This window comes from Heterodontus francisci, chromosome 27, assembly GCF_036365525.1.
Source record: "Heterodontus francisci isolate sHetFra1 chromosome 27, sHetFra1.hap1, whole genome shotgun sequence".
NCBI lineage: Eukaryota > Metazoa > Chordata > Chondrichthyes > Heterodontiformes > Heterodontidae > Heterodontus > Heterodontus francisci.
This window is the reverse complement of record NC_090397.1, coordinates 70890266-70903496: the sequence shown is the minus strand read 5'-3', so window position 1 is coordinate 70903496 and position 13231 is coordinate 70890266. Positions and strand designations below refer to the sequence as shown.

Here is a 13231-nt window from a genome sequence, read left to right as displayed (position 1 = left end):
CATTGGGGATAAGCCTTCTGTAGATTCAGATGTAGACAATTAAAAAACTGCGTTTTAGGTACTATAATATAGAAATGATGGCAAGTATGCCACAATAAATAGTACTACATTGAGCCGAGCACTGCAATAGCCGTCTTGCCCCACAGTTAGAGTGCTGTAGGTTCAAACCCCATTCCAGAGAATACTTCAGTATATTGTCTAAGGTATCGTCCTTCAGATGAGACATTGAAACTTTTTAGATGAGCATAAAAGATCCCAGAACAGCAGAGTTCTCCCAGTGTCCTGCCATCATTTATTATTAACAAAACAGATTAACTATCATCTATCTCAGTGTTATTGATGCAGCCTTGATGTGTGCAAATTAATAGCTGTTTTTGATTAGGTAACTGACTACACTTTGAAATAATCCACTAGCAGTGAAGTGCTTTAAAACATCCTGTGGACATCAAAGGCGCTATATAGATGCAAGTTCTTTCGTTACCACACAGTATATTGGTTCTACAGTAATTTAACTTTCACAATTTAAGAAAAAAAATGTATTTATGGGACTGGACTTACAAAAAACTCAAAAAAGATACTGTTATCCAGATACTGATAATCAAAATCAACACTTCCTGGTTTCTTCAAGTGTACCGAATAGATGAGGGAAACTGTGCAGTCATCTCTGTTCGAAGCAATATAACTCCCTTGTGGAATCCAGGAAGACCTGTAAAAGGAGCATTTATTTAGAAGAAAAATTACTCCAAATGATAAAAGACAGTTTAGTTTAGAGATACAGCACTGAAACAGGCCCTTCGGCCCACCAAGTCTGTGCCGACCATCAACCACCCATTTATATTAATCCTACACTAATTCCATATTCCTACCACATCCCCACCTGTCCCTATATTTCCCTACCACCTACCTATACTAGGGGCAATTTATAATGGCCAATTTACCTATCAACCTGCAAGTGTTTTGGCATGTGGGAGGAAACCGGAGCACCCGGAGGAAACCCACACAGACACAGGGAGAACTTGCAAACTCCACACAGACAGTACCCAGAATTGAACCCGGGTCGCTGGAGCTGTGAGGCTGCGGTGCTAACCATTGTGCCACAGTGCCGCCCATAAAGTGTAAAAGCCAGGTCTCTTTTTTAGGAAGTTTCCTTGAGACAACCATGAGGCGAAAACACATTTTAGTTTAATGGAATGCATTACTTTTGAGAGGGACTGCGTACTCTCTCGTCAAGGCTTACTCGCAGTAGGAAATTCAAAATAATATTTGTGTAAGTTTTGAATTGTTTAATTTGCCGTTTCGCTGCTACATGACTGTAGTACAATCACCTTACACAGAGGTCACAACACTGCAAGGGTGCAAGAAGGGTACAAACAAAGACTACAGCATGAGTGAATTTATTTGAAAAAAGAAACAGGTTGATGTTTAAAAAAAAAATTTCCTCACCTAGCTCGAGTTTAAAAGATAAATGGGATAAGGTGTGAATAAAGACCGGCTGATTTCATTTAATGATGGGGAAATCCATCTCAGCGTGTTTCCAACACAAAATGGCGATCTCCTCAGATGTTTCAAAGTAACGAAGGGGTTAAGTCATTCATTTATTTCAAGGGAAAAAAACTCTGCTAAGACAGATCTCTATGAAACCAAAGAATTAACTCCCTATTTTACAAGTGAATGCACATCTGAACACTCCAGCGTTCCCCGCACCCGCTTCCACCACCTCCAGAAATACCAACTAAAATGGGATCAACAATATAGCCTTCAATGTGGAAAAATGACACAAGGCTCTTCACTGAGGTCTAAGGAAAAAAACTGGCCAAGCCAAATACAAACATTATTACTAAGATTAAATCTTGTAAGAGTAATTCAATAACCAGGACTATTGTGAGTTACCACTCCTTTCAAACACAAAGACTTAGATTCCCCATTGGAAGCAATGTTTCTGCTCCATCTACAATATGTTTACTCAAAACCTGATGATCAGAACAGTTGGACCAAAATACGGTCTGCTCCCATAGAGTTATACAGCACAGAAACAGGCCCTTCGGCCCATCGTGTCCGTGCCGGCCATCAAGCATCTATCTATTCTAATCCCATTTTCCAGAATTTGGCCCATGGCCTTGTACGCTATGGCGTTTCAAGTGCTCATCTAAATAATTCTTAAATGTTGAGGGTTCCTGCCTCTACCACTTCTTCAGGCAGTGTATTCCAGATTCCAACCACCCTCTGGGTGAAAAAGTCTTTCCTCAAATCCCCTCTAAACCTCCTGCCCCTTACCTTAAATCTATGCGCCCCGGTTATTGACACCTCCACTTAGAGAAAAAGTTTCTTCCTATCTACCCAATCTATGCCCCTCATAATTTTGTATTAAGGTCCCCCCCTCGGCCTTCTTTGCTTTAAGGAAAATAACCCTAGACTAGCCAGTCTCTCTTCACAGCTGAAATGCTCCAGCCCAGGCAACATCCTGGTGAATCTCCTCTCAGTTTTACTCGTGAAAATACATTTGGTAATAGGCTTAATAGAAAAGCAAATAAGCTGCACAGGAATATAAATTAGCTTCTGCACAAATCATGGCTAAAATGTTGGTTACTAAGTGAATAAGAAAATACAGAAATGCAACTGATTACAAAAGAATTTGTATGAACTGTCAACACAGATAGGGAGGAACAATAACCTGTCGCTCGTTTACTTACGAGTTACAATTGTCACTGCTGCTTGCTATATCTTCGACAAAGGTTGCCACAGTAGAAAATCCAAGTGGCAAAGTATCCCATTCATCAAATCTAATGCCACTGCCCAACGAGTAACTGCCTGCTGCACATTTACTGCAGGTCTGGTTTAATAGTTCTAGAAATTCCCCAGATCCACAAGAAAAGGCTGGAAAACAAACAAAAAAGAAGACAATTGCAAATCACAACTTTTCTACTCTCTGATCAACAGGACATATTCAACACTACAAGTTTAAAAACTGAAATAAAAGCAAAATACTGCAGATGCTGGAAATCTGAAATAAAAACAAGAAATGCTGGAACCACTCAGCAGGTCTGGCAGCATCTGTGGAAAGGGAAGCAGAGTTAACGTTTCGGGTCAGTGACCCTTCTTCGGAACTAGCAAATATTAGAAATGTCAAAGGTTATAAGCAAGTGAGGTGGGGGTGGGGCAAGAGATAACAAAGGAGAAGGTGTAGATTGGATAAGGCCACATAGCTAACCAAAAACTGGTTCACTACGGAGAATATTAAAGCAGCCTTACAGTCAGCTTCATCAATTCAAAACAAGTTCAACCCACCACTGGCAACTACAGGGAGGTGCAAGAATTATCTAGTAGTTATAATGGGGGCTTTACATTATTCTGCCAACTGTGCAACAGCCCCAACAAACAAATTTCTCTGCAGCACCTGTGGAAGAGCCTGTCACTCCAGAATTGGCCTTTATAGCCACTCCAGGCGCTGCTTCACAAACCACTGACCACCTCCAGGCGCGTATCCATTGTCTCTCGAGATAAGGAGGCCCAAAAAGAAAAGAAAGACATTATTCTAATATAGACTGGGATAATGTAAAGTGCAGAAAGGGCGAAGAGATTATGAAGTGTGTTCAGGAGAGTCAGGCTGAATATAGAAAGTTCGGGGGGAAATGAAAAAGAAATGAGAAGCAAAGAGAGAGTATGAGAGACTGGCAGCTAACATGAAAGGGAATCAAAATCTTCTATAGGCATATAAAATATAAAAGGGTGCTAAATGGAGGAGTGGGGCCGATCAGGGATCAAAAAGGGGATTTACACATGGAAGCAGGGGTCATGGCTGAGGTACCAAATGAGTACTTTGCGTCTTTACCAAGGAAGATGCTGCCCAAGTCATAGTGAAAGAGGAGGTAGTTGAGACACTGGATAGGCTAAAAATTGATAAAGAGAAGGTATAAGATAGGCTGGCTGAACTTAAAGTTGATAAGCCACCAGGACCAGATGAGATGCATCCAAGGATACTTAGGGAAGTAAGGGTGGAAAATTTCAGAGACATTGGCCATTATCTCTTTAATCCACTTTTGATACAGGGGTGGTGCCAGAGGACTGGAGAATTGCAAATGTTACCCCCTTGTTCAAAGAAGGGTATAAGGAGAGGCCCAGCAACTACTGGCCAGTCAGTTTAACCTCCATGTTGGGAAAGCTTTTAGAAACAATAATTCGGGACAAAATTACTTGGACAAATGTGGATTAATTAAGAAAAGACAGCACAGATTTGTTAAGGGCAAATCGTGTTTAACTACCATGACTGAGTTTTTTGATGAGATAGAGGGTTGATGTGGTGTACATGAGCTTCCAAATGGCATTTGATAAAATGCCACATAACAGGCTTGTCAGCAAATTTAAAGCCCATGGAATAAAAGGGACAGTTGCAACATGGATACAAAGCTGGCTGAGTGACAAGAAACAGAGAGTAGTGGAGAACGGTTGTTTTTCGGACTGGATGAAGGTATATAGTGGGGTTCCCCAGAGATTGGTGTTAGGACCCCTGGTTTTCTTGATATATATTAAAGATCTAGACTTGGGGGTACAGGGTACAATTTCAAAATTTGCGGATGACACAAAACTTGAAAGTATTGTGAACTATGAGGAGGATAGTGATAGACTTCAAGAGGACATAGGCTGGTGGAATGGGCGGACAAGTGGCAGATGAAATTTAATGCAGAGAAATGTGAAATGATTCATTTTGGTATGACGAATGAGGACGGGCAATATAAAGTAAAGGGTACAATTCTAAAGGAGGTGCAGGAGCAGAGGCATCTGCAGGGTATATGTAAACATATCACTGAAGGTAGCAGGGCAGGTTGAGAAAGCAGTTAATAAAGCACAAGGGATCCTGGGCATTATAAATAGGGGCATAGCATAGAAAAGCAAGGAATTGATGATGAACCTGTAGAAAACACTGGTTCGGCCTCAACTGGAGTACTGTGTCCAATTCTGGGCATTAGACAGGGTGCAGAAAAGATTCACAAGAATGTTTGCAGAGTGAGGAACTTCAGCTACATGGATAGACTGGAGAAGATGGGGCTGTTCTCCCTGGAGAGGAGACGATCAAGAGGAGATTTGATAGAGGTGCTGAAAATCATGAGGGGTCTGGACAGAGTAGATCGGGAAAAACTGTTCCCTTTGGCAGAAGGGTCAAGGACCAGAGGACACCGATTTAAGGTGATTGGCAAAAGAAGCAATGGCAACACAGGGAAAAACTTTTATACGCAGTGAATTGTTAGGAGCTGGAATGCACTGCCGGAGAGTGTGGTGGAAGTAGGTTCAACTGAGGCTTTCAAAAGTGAATTGGATAATTATCTTCAGAGAAAAATTTTGCAGGGTTACAGGGAACAGGTGGTGAACTGGGACTAGCTGAGTTGCTCTTGCAGTGAGCCAGCACGGGCACAATGGGCTGAATGGCTGTGCTGTAACCATTCCATGATTCCATTCAGATTTTGAGACTGCATCTGCATCTGTAGGGCTGTACAAAGGTAACCAAGCCCAAGAACATTTAAGCTGTTCACCAACGCAGCCCTCAGCCCTCTTTGGTTAGAGAGATGCAGGGATGGAAGACTATCAGTGCTTGCATGTTAATTGCACCATTTGAATATTTTGCACATTGAAGATCTTGCAACTGCATTTGTATTTTTCAAAACAAATCAGTGATGGTTCAAGGCCGGTGATGCAGGACACCGCCAAGACTGAAGATAGTAAATGCAGAAGACAAGATAAGTCACCTGGCAGTGATTAGATGAAGCTAAGCTTGAGTTTAAATCCTGAAGGGCGTTTCAGAAAAGAAAGGGTTGGCAGAGGTGATGTTCCGGAGCTTGTGACGTCCTGGGAAAGAGAGGAGTATGCTGTGTCATGATTTCAATAAAGTGTGGATGTAGGGAGGAGACACAGCAGGGTATTAGGAGCTTAAAAGTGACTTTTTTTTTTAAAAAGCATCGTTAGAGAAAGTCTACAGTATTTCATCAACCTGAAACATTGGTCAGAATTTTACCAGCATGCCATGGGTCCCGCCACCAGAGCTAAAAATTGGTCCCGAGCCCACACAGGTGACAGAGGGACCGCAGAGGCGATTTTACCGGTGGCAGCCAATTAAGAGGCCACCGCCGGGACTACCGTCCAATTAAGGGCAGAGGTGTGCCTCTCTGAGCTGCTGGTCCAGTCAGAGTGTCAGTAACTCTGCAGTCTTGCAGCATCACCCATACAGGCGGTCGCTTATGAGGCTGCATATTGAGGCTCCCTCACAGGTACGTGATTTTTTATAACGCACTGGGCCAAGGCAGACAGGCCTTGGCAATCGGAGGGGTGAACCCTCCAGCAGTGGCACAGGGCCAAAGGGACAACCATTGTTGCGAGTGGGCCCCTCCATAGGGCACGGAGCCTCCAGAAAGGAAGGTCGGGCTAGGAAGCCACTGGGAGGCTGTCTCGATTCACTGGCGGATTCACCAGGCGGCAAAGGGGGCTGTTCAGATATCGGTAAAAACCCGGCAGGGTCATGAAATGGCTGTTAATAGGCTGACCACCTCCTGTCGCTGAGTGGCCCAGCCTCTGCCATTCGCACTTTGATAATATCCCACGGCAGCAGGAACACATTGGGCTCTCTTCCTAATGCCTTCCACCGGCATTTGATCACCCGGCCAGTGGGCTGGTAAAATTCAGCCCATTAACTCTGTTTCTCTCTCCACAGATGCTGCCAAACCTATAGAGTCATAGAGAGATACAGCACCGAAACAGGCCCTTCAGCCCATACTAATCCTACATTAATCCCATTTTCCCTTCCACATCCCCACCTTCCCTCAATTCTCCTATCACCTACCTACACTAGGGGCAATTTTTTTTTTTTTTTTACAATGGCCAATTTACCCATCAACCCGCAAGACTTTGGCATGTAGGAGGAAACCGGAGCACCCGGAGGAAACCCACGCAGTCACAGGGAGAACTTGCAAACTCTGCACAGGTAGTACCCAGAATCGAACCTGAGTCCCTAAGAGTGGTGAGGCTGCGGTGCTAACCACTGCGCCGCCCGAAAATATATGCAAGTGATTTTACTCACTCGTATCCTGCTGAGTATTTCCAGCATTTTCTGTTTTTAGTTCATTTTATGAGGAGCCTGGCATTAGCTTTGAACAAACGTTAGCTAATTTAAGATAAACTCTTCATTTTCTATGCTCAGTTTTGCAGTAGTTAATGTCAATTTCAATATCCATCATTCTCTTTGGGAATAAATCATTCTGACACTAAAGTTCAATTAGTCCAGGCAGTCGATTCACAAAGGTTTATAATGATTATTGCATCTCAGTTACATCTAGCTCTCTCTATTCCTATAAATATTATCAAATTATGAATAGAAAAATGAATACTTTTTCAACAGATTAATACAAAATACTCTCCACCAAATAGAATAGTCTTCAATGTTTATATGACTGCAAGTCAGCATGGATTTATGATAGAGAAATCTACTAGAATTCTTCAAGGATGTAACAAGTAGAGTTGATGAGGGGCAGCCAGCGGATGTGGTTTATTTGGACTTTCAGAAGGCTTTCGACAAAGTCCCACATAAGATATTAGCGTGTAAAATTAAAGTGCATAGGATTGGGGGTAATGTATTGCGATGGATAGAAAATTGGTTGACAGACAGGAAACAAAGAGTAGGGATAAATGGGTCTTTTTCCGAATGGTAGGCAGTGACTAGTGGGGTACTGCAGGGATCGATGCTAGGACCCCAGCTATTCACAATATATATTAATGATTTAGATGAGGGAATTAAATGTAATGTCTCCAAATTTGCAGCGGACACAAAACTGGGTGGGAGGGTGAGTTGTGAGGAGGATGCAGAGAGGCTTCAGGGTAATTTGGACCAGTTGAGTGAGTGGGAAAATGCATGGCAGATGCAGTATAATGTGGATAAATGTGAGGTTATCCACTTTAGCAGCAAAAACAGGAAGGCGGATCATCTGAACAGCTATAAACAGAGAGGGGAATATGCAGTGAGACCTGGGTGTTCTCGTACACCAGTTGCTGAAGGTAAGCATGCAGGTGCAACAGGCAGTAAAAAGGGCAAATGGTATGTTGGCCTTCATAGCGAGAGGATTCGAATACAGGAGCAGATCTTGCTGCAATTATACAGGGCCTTGGAGAGGCCACACCTGGAATATTGTATGCAGTTTTGATCTCCTTGGCTGAGGAAGGATGTACTTGCTATAGAGGGAGTACAGCGAAGGTTTACCAGCCTGAATTCTGGGATGGCAGGACTGACGTATGAGGAGAGATTGTCGGTTAGGATTATATTCACTGGAGTTCAGAAGAGTGAGGGGGGACCTCATAGAAACCTATAAAATTCTAACAGGACTTGACAGGGTAGATACAGGAAGGATGTTCCCGATGGTGGGGGAATCCAGAACCAGGGGTCACAGTCTCAGGATACGGGGTAAACCTTTCAGGACTGAGATGAGGAGAAATTTGTTCACCCAGAGAGTGGTGAGTCTGTGGAACTTGCTACCATAGAAAGCAGTTGAGGCCAAAACATTGTATGTTTTCAAGAAGGAGTTAGATATTGCTCTTGGGTCGAAAGGGATCAAAGGGTATGGGGCAAAAGCGGGAACAGGCTACTGAGTTGGATGATCAGCCATCATCATAATGAATGGCACAGCAGGCTCGAAGGGCCGAATGGCCTACTCCTGCTCCTATTTTCTATGTTTCTATGTAAAAGTCTTCTTCCTGCTTTGGCAATACCCATTCAGCATGCATCATAAAGGAAGAAGTACAGATTGACTTGGTGTCATGTCCAAGTATGGCACAATCAATTTCTTTATACTTGCTCTACCTGCCTTACTGGACTGCACTCTTTCAAACCAACAGACTGGCAATCATAGTTAGCAGCATCAGCTTCCTGTTTCTAATTATCTCATTTTATAAAAGCATTTTATAAAAGTGGGGGATTCAATTACTAGGGGTCACGAGTTCAAAGTGAGAGGGGAAAAGTTTAGGGGGGATATGCGTGGAAAGTTCTTTACGCAGAGGGTGGTAGGTGCCTGGAATGCGTTGCCAGCGGAGGTGGTAGACGCGGGCACGATTGCGTCTTTTAAGATGTATCTAGACAGATACATGAATGGGCAGGAAGCAAAGAGATACAGACCCTTAGAAAATAGGCGACAGGTTTAGATAGAGGATCTGGATCGGCGCAGGCTTGGAGGGCCGAAGGGCCTGTTCCTGTGCTGTAATGTTCTTTGTTCAAAACATTGCAGATGCTGAAAATCTGAAATAAAAACAGAAGGTGCTGGAAACACTCAGCAGGTCTGGCAGCATCTGTGGAGAGAGAAACAGAGTTAACATTTCAGGTCAGTGACCCTTTGTCAGAACTTACGTCAACTCTATTCCTCTCTCCACAGATGCTGCCAGAAGCGCTGAGAATTTCCAGCATTTTCTGTGTTTGTTGCGGTTCTCATCTTAGCGAAAGCAGTTTGTATGTGCAATGCCACTTTTTAATTTGGGTCATCTGCTGATTTCTCAAACAGTGCAAGTTGATTAACAAGTTCTGAATTGGAATTTGGCCATTAGCTTGAATTAAACAATATGTCAAATATTTCATTTACTGCACTGACTTTCAGCAATGACTTGTTAATCAAATTGAGGTCAATAGGTGAATTTCAATACAAATACTCATGGCAGTTCAGCAATTCTAATATTATAAATCACCCTATATAGATAGAATACTACCTAGACTATCATATTTGCATGATAATGAATCTAATAAGGACTCCATTCTGAAGCAAATTTGACAGTGTAATGAAAATGAGAAAAAGTAATTTAGTCTGACATGCCTGCTTTCCTCAACACACCATGTGCAATTTTCATTATGGACGATATACAATCATAGAATCTTACAGCACAGAAGGAGGCCATTCAGCCCATCGCGTCTGTGTCGGCTCTTTGAAAGAACTATCCAATTAGTCCCACTCCCCTTTTTTTGCACCATAGCCCTATATTCTTTTCTCTTTTCAATTATATTTCCAATTCCCTTTTGAAAGTTATTATTGAATACGCTTCTTCCACCTTTTCAGGCAGCACATCCCAGATCACAACAACTCACTGTAAAAAAACAAACAATCCAAATCTACCCTACGGTTCTTTTGGTTACTGACCGACCTGCCAGTGGAAACGGTTTCTCCTTATTTACTCGATCAGATCCTTCATAATTTTGAAGTGGGGTGAAAATGATCCCCCTGTACTTGAGACAGGCTCACCGTCAATCGGCACCCGACTTTACAATGTGAAAGGGGTATTGGGCATGATGTGAATCGGGCTTCGGATTCACGACCATCTTGTTTCACACTACTGGCAAAGACCAATCTATTCTGAGGTGGGGCGGGGGGGGGAGAATAGAATTGTTTCAAGATTATTTTATGGGAATTTTAAAGGAATTAAACGCCTATTAAAAAAAAGTAGCAAATGAGCAAGCTGAACTAGGACAAAAATTTCTCAAGGCCCATGAAGAAATACCCGTTAAAAAAATTAGGATCCAGGTAAGCAAGCAGTGGGAAGATTGTAAAACAATTTGAAGTGAACTGAAGGGAATATTAGAAGAGGTGCTTTGTGTCCGTGGGTTGAGTTTGCTGATCTCATTTGGGGCAATACAATGAAATTCAGTGCTCCTGGCATAAGAAACCATGGAGAAAAACACTCCAGATTGCTATCTACTTGTGCCTTTGGAAAAGGGGAGGACAGGATCAGAATCATTTGTGATGTCATTGTGGTTGGATAACCTGCTGTCACTCACTGTCTAGACTCACAATGGGTAACACACTATAGCAGCTTCAGCATTAATGAAACCACATGGGGACTAACAATAGCGAAAGAAAGAAAGTGGGAAATTAGTTAATGAAATAAAAAGTGATGGCAGAGGAGGAAGGATCAAAATGAGATATCATAGCAACCTCATCTGCAATAAAACTACAGAAGTAAGACTTTATTCTAAAAATCCAATAGTTTATCTTTTTTTTTATTCATTCATGGGATGGTAAGGCCAGCATTTATTGCCTATCCCTAATTGCCCATGGGAAGGTGGTGATGAGCTGCCTTCTTGAATGTAACTGAGTTGCTCGGTCATTTCAGAGGGCATTTAAGAGTCAACCACATTGCTGTGGGTCTGGAGTCTGTAGGCCAGACTGGGCAAGGTTGGCACACTTCCCTCCCGAAAGAATATTACACTACACAAGGAGGCCCTTCAGCCCAACGAGTGCCAGCCCGCTCTCTACAAGAGCATTCCACCTAGTTCCACTAAAGTTAGTGAACCAGATTTTTTTTTTTTAAACACAACAATCCATTAGTTTCAGGGTCACCGTTATTGATACTAGCTTTTTCTCCCTTTAATGCCACATTTATTTAATTAATTTTAAACACTGCAGCTACCGTGATGGGATTTGAAATCACGCTTTTCTGGATTACTAGTCCAGTAACATAACCACTTAGCTAGCATAACCTCTTATTCAGGAGGTGTGTTAGCAAATAATCTACAGGTACTAGATTTAGCTTTTAATAATTACATCTGGTTAAAATAAAATGCAAATCTGACTGTATAAAATGGTAGCAGCTAATACAATACATGAAGTAGTAGTTTAAAGAATCATACTTTTATTCTAATGAACAGTTCAAACAGTAAACTTACAGCACTCCCTGCCTTGAATTGGTTCAGGCAATCCCGAGCATTTTCCAGGAGATTTAGGAATGGCAACTCTCCACCGGGACCCACTGCTATCGCATTCCGTGTATTCAAAATGATAATCATTCTGTGTAAAAGAACACAATTACAATATGAACTTCTGTAACATGAAAAAACATAACTGACCTGGAACAGCAAAACACCTGCTAAAAATGGGAGGGAAAAGCACTTTCCAAACCCCAGATACAATTCAGTGCACAATGATTGATAACATTATAATGTTATAATACCTCTCTACAAATAAGATATGAAACAGATCGCATCAATCCTTCAATATTTTCAGACAATTCCATTTCACAACTTGAAGAGCAGGGGAATTACCCAGTGAACTGGCCAATATTCATTCCATAACCATTGATAAAACCGATTATCTCTATTTATTTCATTGCCGTTTGTGGAATCTTGGTGTGTGCAATTTGGCTACAATGCTTCTCCACAATAGAACAATCTCTACACTTCAAAAATACTTTAATTGATCGTAAAGCACTTAGGAACTTCTTGGATCATGAAAGACACTAAATAAATACAAGTCTTTCTTTCTTTTAACCTGGTATTTGTATGTGCATTTATCACCGACTATATTTCTCCTCTGTGTTCCATCTGGACAATTTATGTCAGTACTTTACAAACTATTACAAAACAAAGTTACAGCGTATACAATTTAGTTGAGAACTGGTGATGAATTGGGATTCCAGATGCCAAGTCAGGAAAGGAGAATCTAGGAGGACCAAAAGTGTGATCAAAGAGATGGGTTTTCAGAGGTTTTTGTAAGGAGGAATGGGAGATAGGTTCAGGGAGAAAATTCCAGCAGCATGGGGAAGGGTTTGCAAAAAAATTCAGAGTTAGAAGAATGGAATATTCCGGAGTGTGGGGGGCGGTGGGGGGAGGGGGAGGGGATATATATGGCTGGACGAGATTGCAGAGATAGGGTGGGGCAAGAACCTGAACGGGCTTACAGATGAGTATAATTATTTTAAACTTAAGGTTTTGGATCCGGCAGCCAAGATAGGTCAGTGAGGACGAGGTGAAGGGTGAGTGGAACTTGTGTGCGCATCTGGAAAAATTGCAGTTTTGGTAAAGGGTGACAGAAGAGAGGCCAGCAAGGAGAGCACTGAAGTAGTCGAGTCTGAAGATGGGCAAGGCACGTATGAAGATTTCTGAAGTGAAAGGGCTCAAGTACAGATACAGGCAGACAATGTTACAGAAAGAAAATGAAGTAGACTTTGTGATGAAAATAGGTACGTTTTCTCTTCCTTCAACCTTCCTAATTTTTATCCTCTTGTTAACTGAGTCCTTCAAGACAGTGAGAAAATTGTCTGGATCAACTAACTTAATCCCTATCACAATCTGGAACACTTCAATTCTATCACCAAAACTACCTCTGCCTTTCTTCAAAACTTAAAATTTCTAGCATGCAGAATCTTGTTCATTCCTCCATTCTCTCAAAAGTAATAACTTGTTTTCCATGATTGAGTTACCAGAACAGCATACTGATTCAAGATG

The 13231-nt window shown here is 42.0% G+C and overlaps 1 protein-coding gene across 5 annotated transcripts in view; it reads right to left on the bottom strand.

Annotated features, from left to right (window-relative positions):
* The window catches only part of elapor2b (endosome-lysosome associated apoptosis and autophagy regulator family member 2b), a 127696-nt gene that overhangs the window by 51452 nt on the left and 63013 nt on the right, over nucleotides 1–13231 (bottom strand). For all 5 annotated transcript variants that reach the window (XM_068059606.1, XM_068059608.1, XM_068059605.1 and 2 more), the window contains 3 exons: nucleotides 11675–11795; nucleotides 2691–2874; nucleotides 559–706 (listed from right to left, as the gene is read on the bottom strand). In XM_068059606.1, the coding sequence (XP_067915707.1) occupies nucleotides 559–706; nucleotides 2691–2874; nucleotides 11675–11795 (453 nt within the window). The remainder of the gene's footprint in view (nucleotides 1–558; nucleotides 707–2690; nucleotides 2875–11674; nucleotides 11796–13231) is intronic.